Source organism: Gopherus evgoodei, chromosome 1 (assembly GCF_007399415.2).
Source record: "Gopherus evgoodei ecotype Sinaloan lineage chromosome 1, rGopEvg1_v1.p, whole genome shotgun sequence".
NCBI classification, from domain to species: domain Eukaryota; kingdom Metazoa; phylum Chordata; order Testudines; family Testudinidae; genus Gopherus; species Gopherus evgoodei.
The window spans coordinates 294,974,162-294,998,141 of NC_044322.1; the positions used below are offsets into that span (position 1 = coordinate 294,974,162).

General features: G+C 40.8%; 1 protein-coding gene across 1 annotated transcript in view; it reads right to left on the reverse strand.

Annotated features, from left to right (window-relative positions):
• ZDHHC17 (zinc finger DHHC-type containing 17) overlaps nucleotides 1–23,980 on the reverse strand; it is a 137,089-nt gene that overhangs the window by 22,740 nt on the left and 90,369 nt on the right. Inside the window, exons 11-12 of the mRNA XM_030548671.1 lie at nucleotides 17,023–17,147; nucleotides 4,402–4,464 (exon numbers count right to left, since the gene is read on the reverse strand). Of these exons, the coding sequence (XP_030404531.1) occupies nucleotides 4,402–4,464; nucleotides 17,023–17,147 (188 nt within the window). The remainder of the gene's footprint in view (nucleotides 1–4,401; nucleotides 4,465–17,022; nucleotides 17,148–23,980) is intronic.

Genomic DNA, 23,980 nt, shown 5'->3' on the forward strand with positions numbered 1-23,980 from the left:
ATATTTATTTCTCTTTCCATCCACCCCAAACCCCTCTAAATCCTCTAGGTAACTAAGTTTTGGGTGCAAATTTGTTTCATTTCAGCTATTTAATATTGACAGAGTATTACATTATGATTGAGAGGATTCTTTGGGCATTATTCGTAAATGAACCCTAACGTAAACAGAACACTGTTAATTAAGCCTATTTACCAATTCAAGAATATGGACTTGAAGAGAACTTCCAATAGGACTTTTGCTTCATTGTTCACTTTGACAGTTTTGAAAACCACTCCCAAACTGAATATATTTTGTAAAATTAAATATTAAATGATTATGATGATAAATCAAGAACAAAATACATGAACAAACCTTGAAATAAAAAATATATGTACAAACCTTGAAATTAAAATACATTTAAACTTTAAAATTAAATATTTAAAAAACAACTTCATTTTTACTTATCCCTTCAAATCTGACTTTAAAGTTCTACGTTTACTATACAAAAATGAATGACACCACAAACATGACAGAAGTATTTCCATCAGGTGTTTGTCATGTTATTAATTCTTCCATGGGAAATAAAATGCACACTTCAGGTCTCAGTAGGTAAGTGCAGGAAGAAATTATTTTTAAACACTGTTTTAAAATGTAAACATAACTTGCAAGTCTAAGCAACTAATCCACAGACAATTAGGAAATGTTAAATCACTTCAGGATTTAAAGAAACTTTCCAGTTAACCTGGAAAATATCTAGACAGTTTTGACACAAAGCAAAAGATACTTATTTTTCAGACTCAATATGTCATTTAACCCAAAGTTTGTTCTAACCCATTTTAAAATAAAATAATTCTCTTTTGGAAGGTTTTGTGAAGTTTACTTATCTCTTAAGAGCCTTCCTCAAATAGATTTTATTTTACATAGGTCCTGAAACAACTAATCTGCAATGCATATACCAAAAGGGGGTTTCCTTTGTATGGTAAAAGGGAGTATAATACAATATTTCAAGAAGCTCTCACAATAACTAAATATGATTTTGTGATGCTGCCTATACAGATCAACAAAAGACTAAATTACATGTGTATGCAGACACACACACACGTAGGTACGTAGGTACATAATGTTACATTACATCAAAAAAAATCAGTGAAAGTACTTCAGTTTCACAGAACCTCAAAGTATTAAATTTAAAAAAAAAATTACAATTCTCAAGATTTCAGTAGAAAAAGGCCTAAACATTTTGTTAAACCAGCAAAGGCAATTCTGAGTCAAACTGAAATGTTTACTGCAAATATTCATAATTCTCCCTTTTTCCCCATCCCCCAAAAATCACAGAATACAAAGGTACATAAACTTCTCCACATACTTTTCTTTTTTATAATACAAAACTTCTTCAGCTAGGATTCTTGGGAGAAACTGAATGCTTGTTCAAAATATAAGAGTTTTGCTACATCGCTTGAAGTTGCTGTAAGGATGCGACAACCAATCACATTGGTTTATTTCAATAAACATTTTATAAAAAGTTATTTCTATTTGTTAAAACTTTGCAGCATCTCACAAGATGTGTCCTGGATAAAGACCAGAAGGGGACACTGTGATCATCTAGTCTGACTTTCGTATAACACAGGCCACAGAATTTCCGCACTCTCATGGCTCTTCTCTCAACCCTCTCCAATTTATCAACATCCTTCTTAACTTGTGAGCACCAAAACTGAACACAGTATTCCAGCAGGGGTCACAAAAGCGCCAAACACAAAGGTAAAAGAACCTCTCTACTCCTACTTGACAGTCCCGTCTCCTTTAACCACAGCATCATGCTGGAAGCACACATTCAGAACACAACTCTTTCAGAGTCACTGCTTCTCATGATAGTCTCCCCCATCCTGCTAAGTATGGCCTACATTCTTTGTTCCTATGTGTTTACATTTAGTTGTATTAAAATACTGTATGTAGTTTGTTCACACCCAGATTACCAAGAGATCCAGATTGCTCTTCATTATTTACAGCTCCCCTAGTTTTTGTATCATCTGCCTAAATATGGATTCTGATGTCCAACATTAAGGCAGCCAACTTTGAAAAGGTTGCCAACTGTAGTAACATGGGCCCACGTTAGGTTTAAGCAGGCTATGGTTTCAAACTGAGCTTGGATTTTTAGCATGAACGGTAGGACTGAAGCAAGTAAAAGGATAAAGATTATGAGAAAACACAAGTTATTTGTGTTAAACTTGTAGTGACCCTAAAAAATACCAGTGTTATCTCATTTAAGGTTTGGGATGAGGTAATAGAAATAAAGAAAATATTGTTAATTGGGCACCAGGCATGGTAAATAATTGGTTTGTTTAGTTTAGTATAAAGAAATGTGTAGTTTGATAGTCAAAGAGAAATAAAGCCAAACAAGATAAGATGCAAACCTTAAAGAAAGAAGCCCAGTCATTAATCTTGTATTGACTGGGGCAGAGGACAAGGTTCAAACTTAGCTGCTTCATCTGGAGTTAGTAAGGTCTGACAGCAAACAATGACATCACCTGTTTCTTATAGTGAATTAAAAAGAAAGGTTTCTAGGGGTACTTTGTCAGTGCCTTTCCTTATTCCTCTGGAGTCACGCCATGATGGGAAGGTCCCTCCCAGGCCTGATCCTGTTGAGAGTATTTTGGCCAGTATTTATAACTGTATTGCTGTTGGGTACATAATACAAGAGTATATTGCTTACGCTTGTACATTTATCACTAAGTGGCCATTGAATTAATGAAGGAATGCTTGTGTGGAAACTGAGTCATGGTAAACCATAATAAACTTATTAAGAAAATAATTTTCAATACCAATAATACAATTTAGCATATTCTTGGATCTTGATTTGCTTTTTCCATGTCAATGCCCCATAACAGACTGCTACAAAGGACATTATGCAGCTGTCCCTTCTGTTGGGACTAGGGAGGCAGCAGGCCTTTTCTTATATAGCAGATAGCTCCTACTCCCAACTGCATGGCACCTTAGGTAACAAGATGGGTTCTGCAGCTCAGATAGAACCATTACTATGAAAATGGGGCTAAGATTATTAGTTAAGTGTTTCCTCTTAATAGCAGCAAAAGGCCAATGCTTGGCTATCTGGATTAATAAAACTGTACTGTATATGTGCATATTTAAGAAAAATTGACCATTGTTTAATAAGTTGGCATTTTGTTATTAGTATTCCATCTCATGCAAAGCATGAGAATGTACTATGAGTAGACTTTACAGTCTTTTATATTTGCTAATCACAATTTAAAAGGAATGTGCAAAATCCTTCCTGGCCAGAGACAACAAAATCCTTTTACCTGTAAAGGGTTAAGAAGCTCAGGTAACCTGACTGATACCTGACCCAAAGGACCAATAAGGGGACAAGATGCTTTCAAATCTTGGTAGGGGGAAGGCTTTTGTTTGTGCGCTCTTTGTTTTGGGAGTTGTTCACTCTTGGGACTAAGAGGGACCAGACATCAATCCATGCTCTCAAAACCTTTCTGAACCAATCTCTCATATTTCAAATTTGTAAGTAACAGTCAGGCAAGGTGTGTTAGTTTTATCTTTGTTTTCTCAACTTGTAAATGTTCCTTTTGCTAAAAAGTTTACCTCTGTTTGCTGTAACTTTGAACCTAAGGCTAGAGGGGGTTCCTCTGGGTTCTATGAATCTGATTACCCTGTAAAGTTATTTTCCATCCTGATTTTACAGAGATGATTTTTACTTTTATTTCTTTAATTAAAAGCCTTCTTTTTAAGAACCTTGATTTTTCCTTGTTTTAAGATCCAAGGGGGTTGGATCTGGACTCAGCAGGAATTGGTGGGGGGAAAGGAGGAGGAATGGTTAATTTCTCCTCGTTTTAAGATCCAAGGGTTTGGATCGGTGTTCACCACGGAATTGGCAGAGGAGTGTCTCAAGGCTACCCAAGGAAAGGTTATAGTATTTGGGAGGGAGATATACTGGAGGTGGGGGGGGGGTAGGAGGTGGTACACAGAGTTTCCCAAATGACTCATTAACAATTTGGGTGGTGGCAGCAATGAGATCTAAGCTGGTAATTAAGCTTAGGGGTTCTCATGCAGGTCCCCACATCTGTACCCTAAAGTTCAGAGTGGGGAAGGAATCTTGACAGGTTTAAAAGTGTACAAGTATTAAGAAAACAATAATGCTTATAAAGTCATCAGCAAGCATGGAAGTACAAAATACATTTGTCAGTACCGTGAACTGAAGGTCAGTGCTATTTTTTTAAAATAACATCCATCTCTGAAATAACATGGAGAAAATGGGTGGGGGGGGAGGAAGTCTCATTTATTTACTATATAAATATCCAGTTTTGCCCACCACACACAACCTCTCCCTTCCAACACTGATATTTACATTTCAATTAAGTGGAAATACAAATAAATAAATAAAAATAAAAAGCATACTACCAAACAGGTACTGCAGAATATACTGAGGTCCAGACTTCCTGTCTCTGCAAGTTCAACTATTGTCTTTGGAAGAAACAAACAAGAAATAAAATTAGTATTTGAACTTTTAAACACATACCCATCTAATCTCCAATGCTAAATGATTTCTGTAGCTCATATTCAGGCCTGTATGCTCAGACTATCTCAGGCTTTGCCTACAACAGAATATTTAATTTAAATAAGTTTTAAATCTATTTAAACTGGTACAACACTCTACGTAGACATTAATTTCCAATTAAAAGTGGCTTATATAGTTTATCTTAAACCTATTCTTAGTTGTTTTAAGCTAAATAGATATAAAGCAGGTTTAGACTGACTTAGCACATCCACACAGAATTTGGCACACAGGTTTAACTAAATTCATTTTAAAATCACAGATTTAAACTCAAACTATTTTGCATTTTGATAAATCCACAGAGATTACCTTCCAGTCAGGACCTATCAGTCAAGAAGGAGAAATTTAAGTTCAGTGGTATACAGTCCAACGTCTCAAGGCTGCAATTACTTACTCCATAGAATGTTCATCTCATAACCACAAAAGCAGTAATAAAAGCCAAACCTCCGACCCACTATGCATCATGCTATGCTTATGGATCAAGTGATATACACTGGTGGATTTCAGTTACAACATCCCAATTTCCTTACATTGAATTAGATCCTTTCATTTTGTGTGTCCTTCCAGCGTCTATTTTGTTATTGGAATAGTGGTGACTTATTACTCTAGGAAATGAAAACAGTCTATATTTCCAACAACTTTTATATTTCAGCAGCTGAAGACTGTGCCACAAGAGGCTTTTATATAAAGTCTGCAGTGTCTGGAAAATATACATTCACAGATTTCAAAGGAATTGTCCTGAAAATGTCTTTTGCCAAAGCTACTTTTCTTGGCCCAGGAAGAATTAACTCTGATTAGCATGAATAGTTAAGGAATAAAATTAAGGACCAAAATGCTTGTCTAATGTGTACCTTCAGCCATAGTACACGAAATATATTTTTACCATGGTTCTGGGTTTTAAGTGCCCTGTCATGTTGGTGTCTTTGGATCCATATGATTTAAAGTCTTTCTTCACCTCTCCTGATTAGAAAAGGAACAGAAGGTACTTATGACCATTTTGTCATTTTTTTTTTTGTCAGCACAGTGACAAAATCCTGATGGAAGAAGACTGAAAACTGGCTAATTTTTTATTTAGACTCTGATTTTGCAAAACACTGAAGCATGTGCTTTATTTGAAGTAGGTGAGCAGTCCCATTGACTTCAATGAGACTCCTGTGTTTATGTGGGGCTTACTGCCCCACAAAGTGTTAAAATTCTACTTAATTATGTAGCCTTGCTGAAGGAATGGTACTTAGATTGGACTAGCCCAGCATCCAACTTGGTAGAGGCGCAGTAACAGAAAAGCAGTTCTGTATGCACATTCACTGATATTAAAAAAACAACTGATCTATCCTGTAAACAAAAATAATCTAACCAATCACAACCTCATCAGAGATTACTACTCTGCACATGGACAAATATATAATACCAGGCAGCCTGATGTCATTCCACTTTGATTTGCAGTGAGTAGCACAGCATGCTTAAGAGTGGGATTTCCGAAAGAACTTAAGTGAGTCAGGAGCACAAATCTCACTGATTTTCAATGGGATTTGTATGCCTAACTCCTTTAGGGGCTTTTGAAAATCTCTCCCATAAACTAATGGAAGAGGTTACTGCTGCTCTCATTTTGGGAATTTGTGATTGCTAGGTTTGATTACTCAAAAACTTCATTTCAATAAAGGGCTCATTAGAACTGCTAACAGTAATGGGCTTGAGTATCAGAAAATGATCATGGTAAAAGATTATAAATGCATCTGGTCATAAATTATATGCCAAGATGAATTACTCTCAAATGCCAATGAAAGTTAATCACACTTGTCTATCTCAACATCAGAACCGAAGAAGAAACTTGACTCAAACAGAATTCAATATTTTGTCAGTAGAAGTTCTAGCTTTGTTGGTATAGTATATTTAAATTACAGTAACTTGTAAGTTTGATTTATTTTTAAAACAGAATTTACAAAAGCTTTAAGCAATGACATTTAAAGTGACAGCTAGTGTAACAATGACAGACTCCGGTCGTCGCTGGGCAGGACTGAACCTGGGACTTCTGGAGCTTAGTGTATGAACCTTTACAGCACAAGCTAAAAGTCAACTGCTTTTTAGCTCAGGCTGTAGAGCAGACTCATTTAACTCTCTGTTTAAGTGGTCTGCCACTCGATGGGTCAGAACACCATAGCCAGGAGGAGTGGAGGTTACATACTTCGTTTAGCTGAGGAAGCATGTCCTGAGCTTCAGAGACTTCCCAGCTGAAATCCCAGAAGAGCCCCCACTTGTAACGCTGACAGACTCCGGTTGTGGTCAGGCAGGATCAAACCGGGGACCTCTGGAACTCAGTGCATGAGCTAAAAGCCAACTGCCTTTTAACTAAGGCTGTAGAGCAGACTCATCTAACTCTCTCTAAGGCCTGGTCTACACTGGGGGTGGGGGGAGGGATCAATCTAAGTTATGCAACTTCAGCTACATGAATAACATAGCTGAAGTTGACATACTTTGATCTACTCACTGTGGTGTCTTCACTGCAGTGAGGTGACTGCTGCCACTCCCGTCGACTCTGTCTGCACCTCTCGCGGTGATGGAGTACAGGAGTCGACGGAAGAGCGCTCGAGGGTCGATTTATTGCATGTAGACTAGATGCGATAAATCTACCCCCGCTGGATCGATCGCTGCCTGCCGATCTGGCAGGTAGTATAGACATACCCTAAGTGGTCCCATTACCACTCGACGGGAAAGAATACCACACCCAGAAGGTGTGTGGGTTACACTAGTATTGGAGACAAGATGAGTGAGGTAATATATTTTATTCAACCAGCTTCTGTTGTGACAGATACAAGCTTTTAAGGTTACACAAAACTCTTCTTCAGGTCTGGGAACTGTACGAAGAGAGAATGTCTACAATGCAATTAGACACACATCGCTGGCCCTTATCAGCTGACTCAGGCTCTTTGGGCTTGAGCTAAGGGTCTATTTAATTGGGGTGTAGACATCTGTGGATGGGCTGGACCCTGGCTCTAGGACCCTGCAAGGTGGGAGAATATAAGAGATTGGGCTGCAACCCAAACCCAAACTACATCACAATTAAACAGCTACTTAGGCTATGTCTACACAAGAGACCTTACAGCAGTACATCTGCTCTATGCTGCTCTCTTGAGAGCGCAGAGCTCTCCTGTCAACATAATTAAACCGTCTTCAACAAATGGCGGTGCATATGTCGGCGGGAGGAGCTCTCTTGCTGACACAGCGCTGTGCACACTACCACTTAGGTTGGAGAAACTTGCAGCTCAGGGGCGTTTTTTTTCCCACATCCCTGAGCAACATCAGTTTTGCCAAGATAAGTGGTACTGTAGATAGGGCCCTAGCCTGAGTCAGCTGGCTCAGGTCAGCAGTGGGTGTCTGTCTGCAGCGTAGACATGTGTCACAACTAAATACAAGGTGGAACAGATTGTTTAGCATAAGCAGTTAAAACATATTTCATGGGATTATTCAAGGTGAAGTGGCCAGTAGGGGGAAAGCTGGGGTGGGTGTTAATGGGTATAGATCAGGGGTGGGTAAAATATGGCCTGCAGGCCAGATCTGGCCCATGTAACATTTCTGTCCAGCCTGCCAGGCTCTTTGGCTGCCACCTCGCGATCTCCGGGCCGCTAAAAGTCCCACAGTGCAGTGGGGTGCTCAGGCATTCTGCTTGCATGCAGTGGCCCCATGCCATTCCTGGAAGTTGCCAGCTGCTGTTGGCATGCCTCGGCGTGCCCCTAGCGGCGGGGGTGAGGTGGGGTGGATGGGGAGCTGGAGGTGTCTCCCCATGCTGCCCCCACCCCCCACACAGCTCCCATCGGCTGGAAACTGGCCAATGGGAGCTGCAGGGGGTGGTGCCTGCAGGCATGGCATGGTCAGTGCATAGAGACCAGTGCCTTCCTCCTCCCAAGGGGCAAGGAGAGATGTGCCAGCAGCAGCTGGCTGCAGCTGCTTCCAGGAGCAGTATGAGACCACAGCACGCAGCCTGTCTGAGCCCTGCTGCAACACTGGCCAGGAGCTGCCTGTGGTAAGCATCTCCCAGTCAGATCCTACACCTGACATAACTTTATTCCCAGATTTTGGACCTTAGCGTCCAAAATATGGGGGTTAGCATGAAACCCTCCCAGCTTAGTTACCAGCTTGGACCTGGTACTGCTGCCACCACCCAAAAAATTAGAGTGTTTTGGGGCACTCTGGTCCCACTGAAAAACCTTCCCTGGGGACCCCAAGACCCAAATCCCTTGAGTCTCACAACAAAGGGAAATAATCCTTTTTCCCTTCCCCCCTCCAGATGCTCCTGGAGAGATACACAGACACAAGCTCTGTGAAACTACACAGAGTGATTCCCCCTCTCCGTTTCCCAGTCCTGGGAACAAAAAGGACTTTCCTATTCCCCAGAGGGAATGCAAAATCAGGCTAGCCAATTCAACACATACAGACCTCCCCTGATTTCTTCCTCCCACCAATTCCCTGGTGAGTACAGACTCAATTTCCCTGAAGTAAAGAAAAACTCCAACAGGTCTTAAAAGAAAGCTTTATATAAAAAGAAAGAAAAAATACAAATAGTCTCTCTGTATTCAGATAACACAATACAGGGCAATTTCTTAAAAAAATATTGAATAAACAGCCTTATTCAAAAAGAATACACATCAAAGCACTCCAGCACTTATATTCATGCAAATACCAAAGAAAAGAAACCATAGAACTTACTATCTGATCTCTTTGTCCTTACACTTAGAAACAGAAGACTAGAAAATAGAACTACTTCTCCAAAGCTCAGAGGAAACAGGCAGACAGACAAAAGACTCAGACACACACTTCCCTCCACCCAAAGTTGAAAAAATCCGGTTTCCTGATTGGTTTTCTGGTCAGGTGTTTCAGGTGAAAGAGACATTAACCCTTAGCTATCTGTTTATGACACGCCCCCCAAATTGCAGACAGTGGGGAAGCTGACTGGCGGCAATTTCCTTCTAGAACTTGAAAATAAACAGATTAATACAACACATGCACCTTTACATATACTACTAAGTATATAACTAACAGACTTTTACATTTTAAGAACACTTTTTAACTACTGGATTCTGGGAAACTGTCACGGGAGAGTGCATCAGCAACTTTGTTAGAAGCTCCTGTGATGTGTTGAATTTCAAAATCAAAATCTTGGAGAGCTAAACTCCAACGAAGAAGTTTCTTGTTGTTCCCCTTGGCAGTATGAAGCCACTTTAGTGCAGCATGGTCAGTTTGTAGTTGGAACCGCCGTCCCCAAACATATGGGCGTAGCTTTTCCAGGGCGTACACAATGGCATAGCATTCCTTTTCACTGACTGACCAGTGACTTTCCCTCTCAGACAGTTTCTTGCTGAGAAACACGACAGGATGGAAGTTGTGATCTGTTGCTTCCTGCATGAGCACTGCTCCTATACCACGCTCAGATGCATCTGTGGTTACTAGGAATGGTTTGTCAAAATCCGGGGCCCTAAGTACAGGGTCAGACATGAGCGTTGCCTTAAGTTGGGTAAAGGCCTTTTGACACTCATCAGTCCACTTAACTGCATTTGGCTGGGTCTTTTTGGTCAGGTCGGTCAATGGGGCAGCGATTTGGCTGTAGTGTGGTACAAATCGCCTGTAGTATCCGGCCAAGCCTAAGAAGGATTGGACCTGTTTCTTTGACCTTGGGACAGGCCACTTTTGGATAGCATCCACCTTGGCCTGTAGGGGGTTTATGGTTCCTCGACCCACCTGGTGCCCCAGGTAAGTCACTCTGTTTTGGCCTATTTGACACTTTTTGGCCTTAACAGTTAGTCCTGCCTGCTTGATGCGCTCAAAGACCTTTTCCAGGTGGAGTAGGTGTTCGGGCCAGGAGTCTGAAAAAATGGCCACATCATCGAGGTAGGCAACTGCAAATTCTCCCAGTCCAGCTAGTAGACCGTCTACCAGCCTCTGGAAGGTGGCGGGTGCATTTCGAAGGCCGAAAGGAAGGACATTGAATTCATACACCCCCGTATGGGTGACGAATGCTGACCTCTCCTTGGCAGGTTCATCTAGCGGTACTTGCCAGTACCCCTTGGTTAAGTCTATGGTAGAGATGAACTGGGCACGTCCCAACTTTTCCAATAGCTCATCAGTACGTGGCATTGGATAGTTGTCCGGACGAGTTACAGCATTTAGCTTACGGTAGTCCACGCAGAAGCGTATTTCCCCATCTGGTTTGGGTACCAGAACCACTGGAGATGCCCAGGCACTGGTAGATGGGCGGATTATACCCATCTGTAGCATGTTCTGGATCTCCCGTTCTATAGCAGCTTGGGCATGAGGAGACACCCGGTAGGGTGGGGTTCTGATTGGGTGAGCATTACCTGTATCAATGGAGTGGTATGCCCGTTCAGTCCGTCCTGGGGTGGCTGAGAACAATGGGGCGAAGCTAGTGCACAGCTCCTTGGTTTGTTGCCGCTGCAGACGTTCCAGGGTGGTTGAGAGGTTCACCTCTTCCACGCCACCGTCTTTTTTTCCGTCGTAGTAGACACCGTCAGGCCACTCAGCATCATCTCCCTGGACTGTAAACTGACAAACCTGTAAGTCTCTGGAATAGAAAGGCTTGAGAGAATTAACATGGTACACTTTAGGCTTTAGTGAGGAATTGGGAAATGCTATGAGGTAGTTTACAGCTCCCAGGCGCTCTTGGACCGTGAATGGCCCTTCCCATGATGCTTCCATCTTATGGGCCTGTTGCGCCTTCAAGACCATAACCTGGTCTCCTACCTTGAAGGAACGTTCTCTGGCATGTCTGTCATACCAGGCCTTTTGCTCTTCTTGAGCATCCTTTAGGTTCTCTCTAGCAAGGGCTAAAGAGTGTCGGAGGGTGCTTTGTAGGTTGCTTACAAAGTCCAGAATGTTAGTTCCTGGAGAAGGCGTAAACCCCTCCCATTGCTGCTTCACCAACTGTAATGGCCCCTTAACCTCGTGACCATACACAAGTTCAAATGGTGAAAACCCTAAACTGGGATGTGGTACAGCCCTGTAGGCAAACAGCAACTGCTGCAACACTAGGTCCCAATTATTGGAGAATTCGTTGATGAATTTTCTTATCATGGCCCCCAAAGTTCCATTGAACCTTTCCACCAGGCCATTGGTTTGATGGTGGTACGGGGTGGCAACCAAGTGATTCACCCCATGAGTTTCCCACAGTTTTTCCATGGTCCCTGCCAGGAAATTAGACCCTGAATCTGTAAGGATGTCGGAGGGCCAACCTACCCTGGCAAAGATGTCTGTTAGGGCCAGGCACACAGTGTTAGCCCTGGTGTTGCCTAGAGCTACTGCTTCTGGCCATCGGGTAGCAAAGTCCACTAAAGTCAGTACGTACTGTTTTCCTCTGGGCGTCTTTTTTGGAAAAGGGCCCAGAATATCCACAGCTACTCGCTGAAATGGGACCTCAATTATGGGGAGTGGCTGGAGAGGGGCCTTGACCTGGTCTTGAGGCTTACCCACTCTTTGGCATACCTCACAAGACCGGACATACTTGGCAACATCCTTGCCCATCCCCTCCCAGTGGAAGGACTTCCCCAACCGGTCCTTGGTTCGGTTCACCCCAGCATGGCCACTGGGATGATCATGGGCTAAGCTTAAGAGCTTCCCCCGGTACTTAGTTGGAACCACCAACTGTTTTTGCGGCTGCCATTCCTCCCGGTGTCCACCAGAAAGAATTTCCTTGTATAAAAGTCCTTGGTCTATAACAAACCGGGATTGATTAGAAGAGCTGAGAGGCGGTGGGGTGCTCCGTGCCGCCGCCCACGCTTTCTGAAGGCTGTCATCTGCTTCCTGCTCAGCCTGGAACTGTTCCCTTGAGGCTGGGGTCACCAGTTCTTCCTCAGACTGTGGACTTGGGCTTGGTCCCTCTGGAAGCGATGTAGGTGATGGGGTTGTTTCCGTTGCTGGTGAACCGCTCTCCGCTGGTGCACCTGAGGGTATTTCAGGCTCTGGCTGAGCCTTTTGGGTATGGCTGTCGTGTGCTTCTGCCAGTTCTGGCTCGCTGGCGCCCTCTGGCGTTGAGTTTGAAGATGTGGTTGCACTTGCTGGTGCTGGTTGCTGTTCCAGTTCCGGGCCTGGGACTGGAGATGCTGTGGCTGTTTCAGTGGTAGGCATGGAATCCGGGTCCACTACCTCTGTCTGGGTCTCTGGTAACACAGACGGGGCCTCTGTGGACGGCTCAGGAACAGGAATGGGTCTGGAAGCTTGCCTGGTTTGGCTACGGGTAACCATTCCCACTCTCTTGGCCCGCCTCACCTGGTTGGCCAAGTCTTCCCCCAGTAGCATGGGGATAGGATAATTGTCATAGACTGCAAAAGTCCACATTCCTGACCAGCCTTTGTACTGGACAGGCAGTTGAGCTGTAGGCAAGTCTACAGCTTGTGACATGAAGGGGTAAATTGTAACTTTGGCCTTTGGGTTGATGAATTTGGGGTCAACGAAGGATTGGTGGATAGCTGACACTTGTGCCCCCGTGTCTCTCCACGCAGTAACCTTCTTTCCGCCCACTCTCAAATTTTCCCTTCGCTCCAAGGGTATTTGAGAGGCATCTGGGCCTGGGGATCTTTGGGGTGATGGTTGTGTAATGAATTGCACTCGCCTGGTGTTCTTGGGACAGTTGGCCTTGATATGTCCCAGTTCATTACACTTAAAGCATCTTCCATCTGATGGGTCACTGGGCCGAGGTGAGTTACTGGAGACTGGTGAGGTTGAAGAGTAGGGTATCTGTGGCTTTACTTGGGTGGTATGTAGGGTCTTTGGCTGTCCTCGGTTGTAGGGTTTATGGTCTGTGTGCCCCCTGGGGTAATCGTTCCCCTTGACAGTAGCTTTTTTGCTTTCTGCCAGTTCCATCCATTTGGCTCCAATCTCCCCCGCCTCAGCGATAGTTTTGGGATTTCTATCTTGTATGTACCGTGTGATGTCTTCAGGAACACCATCCAAGAACTGCTCCATTTGTATGAGGAGGTTCACTTCTTCCAAGGTTTGAATGTTGTTTCCTGTTAACCAGGCCTCATAGTTTTTTGCAATGTAGTAGGCGTGTTTGGGAAATGACACCTCTGGTTTCCACTTTTGGGTTCTGAAGCGCCGACGGGCATGATCTGGGGTTATCCCCATCCGGTATCTGGCCTTGGTTTGAAAAAGTTTATAGTCATTCATTTGCGGCTTGGGCATTTCAGCTGCCACCTCTGCTAAAGGTCCACTGAGGTGTGGCCTTAATTCTACCATGTACTGGTCTTCGGGGATGCTGTACCCAAGACAGGCTCTTTCAAAATTTTCCAGGAAGGCCTCGGTGTCATCACCTGCCTTGTAGGTGGGAAATTTCCTGTGCTGTGGAGCAATAATGGGCGCCGGGTTGTTAGGGTTGGCTGGCACATGCAGCCCAGCTTTTGCCAACTCCAGTTCATGTTTTCTCTGCTTTTCCTTCTCTTCATTTTCTTTTTGTTGTTTTTCCATTTCTTTTTGTTGTTTTTCCATGTCTCGGCGGTGGGCCGCCTCTTCTTCTTCTTGCTTCCTTCTGTGGGCCAACTCATCTTCTGCTTGTTTCCTTCGGTAGGCCACCTCTTCTTCTTCTAGTTTTCTTTTGTGTGCTGCCTCTTGGGCTGCCTGTTTGATGCTTTCTTCCTTTTCTTTCAGCTCCATCTCTTTTTGTTTTATTTCTAGTTGTCGCCTGTGTTCAGCTTCTTTGATTTGGTCTTCGGCCTCCATTTTTGCCTTAGAAGTCATGATTCCTGCTTTCTTGTGTTGGGGTGCCCTCCGGTGTTTATCTTCTGCACTGCAGGCTCTGTTGCCTCCTGAAGTCTGCCTAGCAACAGTGCTTTTTTCCTTTTCTCTCTCTAGCTAATGTTCAATTAAGGGAAACCAGAAAAACCACTTTATTTGCATGCATATAAGTGCTGGTACTTGCCACCTAATGGGAGGGCTATTGCATGACAAAAGACCCTCAACAGTCTTCTCGCTTAACATGCAAACCACAAACTGCTAGAGAGAGCAGAAAAAAAAATTCTCTCTGGTTTCCTTTTAAAACCAAACTGTTTCTCTCTGCTAAAAAGCCCTTAGCAGAGAAAAGAAAAATATAATATTCCTACTGGCTTCTGGATTCTGTCTAGATCCCACCGCTGCTACACCATGACATAACCTTATTCCCAGATTTTGGACCTTAGCGTCCAAAATATGGGGGTTAGCATGAAACCCTCCAAGCTTAGTTACCAGCTTGGACCTGGTACTGCTGCCACCACCCAAAAAATTAGAGTGTTTTGGGGCACTCTGGTCCCACTGAAAAACCTTCCCTGGGGACCCCAAGACCCAAATCCCTTGAGTCTCACAACAAAGGGAAATAATCCTTTTTCCCTTCCCCCCTCCAGATGCTCCTGGAGAGATACACAGACACAAGCTCTGTGAAACTACACAGAGTGATTCCCCCTCTCCGTTTCCCAGTCCTGGGAACAAAAAGGACTTTCCTATTCCCCAGAGGGAATGCAAAATCAGGCTAGCCAATTCAACACACACAGACCTCCCCTGATTTCTTCCTCCCACCAATTCCCTGGTGAGTACAGACTCAATTTCCCTGAAGTAAAGAAAAACTCCAACAGGTCTTAAAAGAAAGCTTTATATAAAAAGAAAGAAAAAATACAAATAGTCTCTCTGTATTCAGATAACACAATACAGGGCAATTTCTTAAAAAAATATTGAATAAACAGCCTTATTCAAAAAGAATACACATCAAAGCACTCCAGCACTTATATTCATGCAAATACCAAAGAAAAGAAACCATAGAACTTACTATCTGATCTCTTTGTCCTTACACTTAGAAACAGAAGACTAGAAAATAGAACTACTTCTCCAAAGCTCAGAGGAAACAGGCAGACAGACAAAAGACTCAGACACACACTTCCCTCCACCCAAAGTTGAAAAAATCCGGTTTCCTGATTGGTTTTCTGGTCAGGTGTTTCAGGTGAAAGAGACATTAACCCTTAGCTATCTGTTTATGACAACACCTCGCACCGCCTCCCGCACCCCTAGCTCCTGCCCCAGGTCAGAACTCCTCTTGCACCTAAACTCCCTCTCAGACCCTGCCCCCCCTCCTGCACCCCAATCCCTTGCCCCCAACTGGTGCCCCCTCCTGCACCAAATTCCCTCCCAGAGCCCCTCCCCCGCATCCCAATACTCTGCACCAGTTCGGAGCTCCCTCCTGCCCTCAAATTCCCTCCCAGACCCCGCACTCCTTCCATTAATATAGTAGAAATGTGTGGGCTGTGACAACTTATCAAAATTTGTTGAGTGGTCCTCCAGCAAAAATTATTGCCCACTCCTGTTATAGATTGTTGTAATAAGTCATAAATCCAGTGTCTCTATTCAGTCCATGATTTTTAGTGTCTAGCAAAGTTATGAATTTAAGCTCCCAGGCTGGTCTTTTAGAGGTGCTGTGCGAGTTTCTTTGAGGATGGGGACTGAGAGGTCTGATATAGAGTGATCTCTTTGTGAAAACTGGTCATCCACAGGCGATATAGTGTTTTTGTCATTTTTCTGTGAGAGTTCATTCAAGAGCATAGTGACTGTCTGGGTCTTACCCACATAGTTGCTATTGGTGCATTTAGTGCATTGTGAGGTACACCACATGTTGTGATTAGCATGTATAAGATACATGGATCTTGAAATGTATGTTGTGGTGGTGTTTATCAACTCCCCCTACCCCTAGCTTTTTCCCCCCCCTCCTTTCTTCTGGAGAGGTGTTCACTGGACACTTCACCTTGAATGGTCTCTTGAAATATATGTTAACTACTTATGCTAAACAACCTGTTCCACTTTATATTTAGCTGTGACACTGAGAACATTTCCTAGGACAGAAGAGCTGTGTAAGCTTGAAAATTTGTCTCTTTCACCAATAGAAGTTGGTTCAATAAAAGATATTTCCTCACCCAACTTCTCTCTTTAATATCCTGGGACCAACATGGCTACAACAACATTGTATACAGCTAATATTAAGTTAGTCCCATAGTTACATACATTTGGCATTCAGGTACTACCGCTACGAGAGGTACAAGAACCTATGCAGAATAGAGTAGATTTTTATGCTTCCATAAATGAATCTGGATTACCTAATTTATCATCATTTCAAACTCATCACTTTTTGAACCTAATATCAAGATTTACACACACTACCACCTCATAAAATTTAAACTACAATTTTATTTTGTTAATTAAAACATCATGAATGTTAAATTTAGAAAGCAAGACCTGCACACTACTTGCAAATAAAGACAAGGGAATATATAAAATAAATGCAAAAATAACCTTTTGATATTGCTATGCATTTGTTTCACAAGAATTTACTCTTATTTCCCTGTGCTAAACAGCAAGTGACGCAACATTTGGAAACACACAGGTAACTCATTCTTGAAAAAGGACATAGCATTTTCTCCCTATCCTCCTAAAAAAGTTTGTAGTATTTTTACCTTTTTCTTTTGTTCTTCTGTGGCTTTAATGATTCCTGGGTCTGATTTCCAGGATTTTCCAAAATTGTAGAAAAGTGCAACACTATTGGCAAGGAATGGAAGATGTATAAAGAGAAAACTGAGATGTATTTAAAGTCAAGGAATCTAAAGAAGTTCAAAATGAAAAAAATTACAGAAAGACCAAACTGGGCTGAATTATTAACATCTGTCAACTTGAAATAAGATGACCAAGAATCACTTTGTTCTAAAAAGTTGCCAGAATCAATGATACTTAAAATAAGCAGAAAATATTGTGTCTTAAGGACTTCTATTGTACTCTATATTCTGTGGAAATTCTCTTAAGGCAGTTTGATTGCCTAACTCTTTATAATTATTTACATTGTGTTAAAATAGGAATTCTCATAATTCAGTTATTCCTATCTGTTCATTGTTGTTTTTAATTTAAATTCCATATAGTATTATCTCCTTAAAGTATTTCCTGATTTCACAGTAAATATCCAGAAGTTCTATTTATAAGATGCTCATTTGACTGCTTATGTCTTCATTGTCTTAAAATTCCAGTTAGATCACCCAAAGGAATGCTTTTAACCATATAAGGGATTGTCTAACAGAGAATGATGTTAGATGGCAGTAATCCCTCAACCTATGCTCATTTCCAAGATACTCAACTCAGAGTTTATACACTCATTTGAAAGCTCTCTCAGTGTAAAGCAAATAACTGAAAAAGTAAAATTATTGGGTTTTTTGGGAGCTATTTGAAATATGATCCTCTTATAAGCGAAAACTCATATTTCGGACCAATGAAAGCCATTTAAAAATATATAATCTAATACCTATAAAATAAGAATTCTTAGTATTCCTGAAAGTGTTTATAAATTCAAGAGCAATATAAATACAAGGAATGACCACTAGTTTAACATTTTTTCCTATGCTAGGATATACACAGCTTTATAGTGGTTTAAATCATAGAATTAATAGATTTCCTAGTAATAGCCAATAATGAGCATGAAGTACAGCACTTCTGAGGGACCCAAAAATCTGGCATGTTAGTGTACCAATCCTACTAATATGTACATAAGTAAAGTCACTGACTTCAGTAGTCATTGGGACTACCCAAGTGAGTAAAGTTTGTTATTTATGTACATTTTTGCAGCATCAAACCCTGAATATAGATTGATAACTATAGTGTTTTACATGGCTGTATATACTAAAATTGGCATCCGAATATTTTATATTATATTGATAATCTGTAAGATTTTAGGTAACTAATTTTATGGAAAACTGAGTTTCCTTTGTTGTTGTTTTTAATGGCATGGAAAATGAGATTTTGCAACTGCACAGTGTATAGTGAATTATGAATGCTGAGCCAGACACTGATATTTTAGAAGATAATCAGCAAACAAGTAGCATTATCTAAAACATTCTACATCAATATACAGACAAAAATATTCAAAATAAAAACATGAAAAAATGATATAAGGTCCAATTCTCATTTATCCTATGGTGCCTTTACACCATGCTGGCAATGTACAGGGGCCTTAGAGTGTAAATGTAATTAAGGCCTCTTTACACTGCTGGACATGCTAAACTGCCATGTCTAACAGTCTAACACTGCAATAGCAGGCTGAAGTGTGCTAGTTTGAATCTAGCAACACAGCTAAAAAACAGCTGTCAAGAGGTGGTGGCATGGGCTGTACAGGTCTGCCAGAACCCTGGGCACGTACTTATGTTGCCTGCAATGGAGGCCAGGCTCTGTGTCTTCACTGCTATTTTTAGCTATACTAGTTAGATAAAAGACAGGGTGGGTATGCCTATCTGAGCTGCAATCACAGTTTTGATGGCAGTGTAGATGTACCCTGAGAATCAACCTCACAGTATTTAAACAATTGTTTGCCGAAATGAAGTATATTTGATTAATTCTGTATGTTTTGTATCCTATCGTACCCTAAAAAAAGTCCTTGCTCTGATTCCGTTCTCTGAAGGAAGAAACTAGTTGTAGATTTGAACTGTAACTGAAAATGTTTGATAAGCTAATTTTAATTTTTAATAATGTGCTCTATGCCGTAGCCTCTTAGCATGTTAGCTCACTATAAAGACTTATTAAGCTTGACTATAACAAGCTCTTTTCAGTAAATTATAACTCATGTACCCCCATATACACCATAACTTACTATATGCCCTGCTACATTTGATCTCTACTGATTAAAAGTTGAGTTTAATCTTTTTTTTACTAACTCAGTTTCTTGCTAAATGCATTTTTTGAAATTAGCTCCTGCCAAAAATAAGTTCATTTTATTTATACAGCTTTAAGGGTTTACATTTTCTCTAAAATACTTACTATTTTCACTGATATTTGTGTCACGACAATAAAAAAAGCGGAAAAATATGTGAAACATCTTCTATTTAAAATCCTTTAAACAGACATCTGCTATGAACAATAAGGTACAATTGAAAAAAATTACACAAATCACTCCAAATTACTAAACGTCATGTCTGGACTGCTAAAAAGAAATAGGCAGGACGACAATTTATTTTCTGTCCAGTAAAATGGTTTTATAACCTTCAGTTTGTGGCCTTACTTTTAATCCATTGTATTAAATCTACTGCATAAAATGTGGACAATATGTTCCTATGACCAAAAAACTGCTCATGCACCCGGGCCCCACAGGTAGTAACCCAGAGACTTTTTTCTGCATGTTCCTCTCACCCTTCACTCACACAGACTGTATGGACAGAATTTAAGGATACGTCTACACTAGAAAATTATGTCAACCTAAGTTACGGCAACATACAGCCACCACAGTAATTAAATTGCTTGGGCATGTCCTCACTATGCTCCTTGGGTCGTGGAGTGCATCCTCACCAGGAGCACTTGCACCAATTTAACTGTCAGTGTTTGGCATTGTGGGACAGCTTCTGAAAGGCATCAACAGTTGATGTAAGCAATGCAGTATCTGCACTGACACTGCATCGACCTAACTATATCAACACTGACTCTATGCCTCTTGCGGAAGTGGAGTTAAGTCAGTGTAGTGGGCAAGTTACATCAGTGGGAGCAACATTTTAATGTAGACGCTTACAGAATTAAGTTGACGTTAAGTTGCCTTATCTCAACCTAACTCTGTAGCACAGACCAGGCCTAAGAGTCTCCAGATAAAATGGCAAAATTCAGCCCCTCCCTTGCTATCTTTATTAGTAGAATTCCCGAAGATAAGTGCAGCATTGATAGGGAAACCATCCTCAGGAAGACAGAAAATTGGCCACGTGCATACTGAAACTGAAAGGAAGGCTGAATGGGAAAGAAAGATTATGGATGAATGATGAGAGGGTGGGAGTGGGTCAAATCTCAGCAGAGAATTTCAGGAAAATGAAAACAAGGGGCAAAGAAGTGAGGTGAACGAACAAGAATCCAAGTGGGGGAAGGTTGCGCTGACAGAGGGAATTCAGAAGCCTTATGAGGAAAAGGGCAGGCACACCCTAGCCAGTAGAGTAACTTGCTTCAAGGAAAACCTATGGCAACTTACAGAGCTTTTAGAGACACCAGCAGTGTATGCGGAAAAACACATGAAGCTTTAAAACATTTACAGTATAGGTGACATTCTACCTGGAGGCAAAGCACTGATGGCTGGAGTGGGATGAAAATAAACTATTCATCCAAAAAATTATCAGAAAATGCAGTTTCAGGTCTACAAACTATTGGTGAATTCAAGTCAAGTTCATGGACTAATTTTGATGGAAACAAAAAAATGCTTTGTTAATGTCAAAATGAAACTTTTTGCTTGGACTTTTAGACTGACATTTTCACAACAGCAAGCAAAGGTTTCACAAAGATGGCGTCTTTCCCCCCCAAAGTGTTAGCCCAGTGGTTAACATGCTATTCTGCGAGGTGGGGAGACTCAGGTTCAAGTCCACACACTAACTTATAAGTAAAAAGAATTGAAACTTGGGATTCTCACATCACTGGAGTATCAAAGCTACTGTGCCAAGGGATATTGTGAGATGGGGCTTTTTCACTCTCCCCTCTGGAAGCTGTTTTACTTTTTTTTTTAAAAGGACTTTATAAGGGAGGCCCCACCCACCTCTTCCCCGCTGCCACTTTTGTTTGCTTGTTTTCGTCAAAATGCATGAAAGTCTAAATGAATTTTTCAGGTTAAAAGTAAACATTTCCTTTTGGGGTTATCAGAATGTTTTGTGTTGAAATTTTTCATTTCACTAATATTAAAACATTGTGATTAATTTGTTTTTTAATTTCTACACACTGAAAAATTTAAACAACTGTTTTTGGATCAAGCTGAAACTATTTTATTTATTTTACAAAACTCCCAGTGAACTCACAACTCCATTATCTGCCCAACTCCAGTAGTGTCCTAACATCTTTTCAGTCCTAACATTTTCCTCACTCAGACCCAAGTAGAGAGAGGTACACACCTGTATACATGGCTGCAAAGCTGAAGAATAATGTTGGCAGTAATTCCCCCTCTGCAGATTTCACACTCGGCAACTTTCTATGCAGTAAATATTTCTATTCCAGAAATATTTAGGTCTTAATCCTAAAGCAAAATACTAAAATGAACTTAACCACGACACTTCCTGGTTTTCATTGTGTGAGACAAGAGTGCAAAAATCCATGACCCGTTTATTACCCTTCTACAAAGTAACACGTTTCACTGTAATTATCAGAGTAGTTTGAGCAATAATGACTGTCCCATTAAAGTGACAAAATGCATAAAAGGTGATGTGAATATTTGGTTAGCTAAATTTGATCCAAAACTGCAACCTATCTAGTGGCTTCAATTACATACAAATTGCTGTTAATTTACAACTACACTTCTACCCTGATATAATGTGACCCAATATAACATGAATTCAGATATAACGTGGTAAAGCAGCGCTCCAGGGAGGTGGAGCTGCGCATTCCAGCGGATCAAAGCAAGTTTGATATAACACGGTTTCACCTATAATGTGGTAAGATTTTTTGGCTCCCGAGGACAGCGTTATGTCGGGGTAGAGGTGTACATATCAAGCAAAATATTGGTTGGAACCAAAGCTATAAATTGAAAAGGGGGGCGAGGAAGAGAGTGTGTGTATGTATATACACACAGACATATCAGGACACTCCCCCAGAGCATTCTGAACAAATCTATTTACTCAATAGGTCTCAAAGCTACACCTCCACAACTAGTAGCCTCTTTGTCTTTCTGAATGTAAGTCTTCCTTTGTTCTCTTCTTGTATTTGTCTCTATATTTTTGACTGTATGTACATATGATGCCTTCATTCTGTAAAGTTTTATTTTAAAAAAGTATGATCATATTCTCTGTTCAGCTATCAGCATTAACTGGCCAACTAGTAGAAATTTGGGGAGGGATTTTCAAAAGCATCTAAGGGAGCTAGGGGCTTAACTCCCTTTGAAAGTGAACGGAAGTTGGTGTCTAACTCCCTTAACTGCTTTTCAAAATCCCATATTCGGTCATTATAACATGAGAGGATATCAAAGGTGCAGAAAGGCATAAAACTGACAGTGTCAGTTTTTAATTGAACTAGTGATTGCCACTGATTTTTTTTTTTTATTTACCAGTAAAAATTGGACTAGAAAGGCAGGTCTGCTGTATAAACAAAAGGGTTTTTCAAGAAGCATTTCTTGAAATCGACTTCATATTGTTCCTAAATATTTCAGAATGGTGAAGCCAGGCCAACTGTTGTTGTAGGGTGCAAGCATAAAGCGTAAGATCAATATATGGTGGAAAATGAAACCTATCTGTTGTTCAGAAGCCAGATAGCATCATGTTCAATTTTTGGCAAATAAGTGCCCAAATGCAGAACCCTTAGACACTGAAGATGAACTAAACCATCTCAGATTTGTTTTCCTCTCCTTACAGGTTTTCTTTGGTTTTCCTTTAGTTGTTTACTTGTTAGATCTTCACTTGGGAATTACATGCTGACTAATAACGTTCACTGGCAAATAAAAGTGGTAAACACAAGAAACTAGATAGAATTATATTGATTTTTAAAAAATCAATGTTGCAGATCATTAACAGTCATTTTGACATTTAAAGGTAAGTGCCCATAAGCCTTTGCAACAACCTCATTGTATTCAAAAGTAACACGGTGAAAACAAAGGTACTATTAGTGTTCTTTCATTGGGGATGACAGTGTTTTGTGATAAGATAGTTGAGAGACTGAGTTCTGTAAGCTGTCATACTTTAATTGATAATTTTAAGTTAGAAGTCATTGTAATAAGATGCCAAATTCATTCTAGCTCTTCTGGCAAATTGCCCTGTAGCTTTATTGAAAAAAAGAAATTACATGCCTGCTTTATTTTTGTAGCATAAGACATAGAACTGTGGTCAGAGTAAGAATCTTTATATTTTTACAGCTTTACCTGATTACTTAGTGCAGAGCACAGTACTTCTTTATTCTCTGTAGTGTGGGTAAAGTGACATCTGATGAAACTCCTCGTTGTGGCAGTTTTCATTAAATGAATCTGGCAAGTTATTTTACTCAAAAATACTTCCAAAAGGATTCATTACATAGCAATGTCCCCCTTTATGGGGACCTTCAATGCAATAATATTAAGTAAAAATAAAACTTTGCACTTCCATATTGCCTTCTAAGGATCTCAAAATCTGTTTAGTTTTCATTATCTGTTCTATTTTAAATTTAAGTTCATTGCTGGAAGTGTTATAAAGTAATATTTAATATTCCAGATATGATTTATAAGCACTCTCATTTATACAGAGAGCAATTCAGTATATACAATTCAATGTCCAGTTAAGGTAATATAACTTCCTACTTCAGAAGCCAAGTGAGTCAAGTAAGAAGACAGAAACTGAATATCATGACAAATATTAAAAAACTTTAAGATTAACAGCTGATTTTCTGCAATTTCAAAGCAGTCACATGAAAAGTGAAGCAATTTAGCTAAACCACAAGGTTTCACACTTTAGGCTTTCTGTTGTA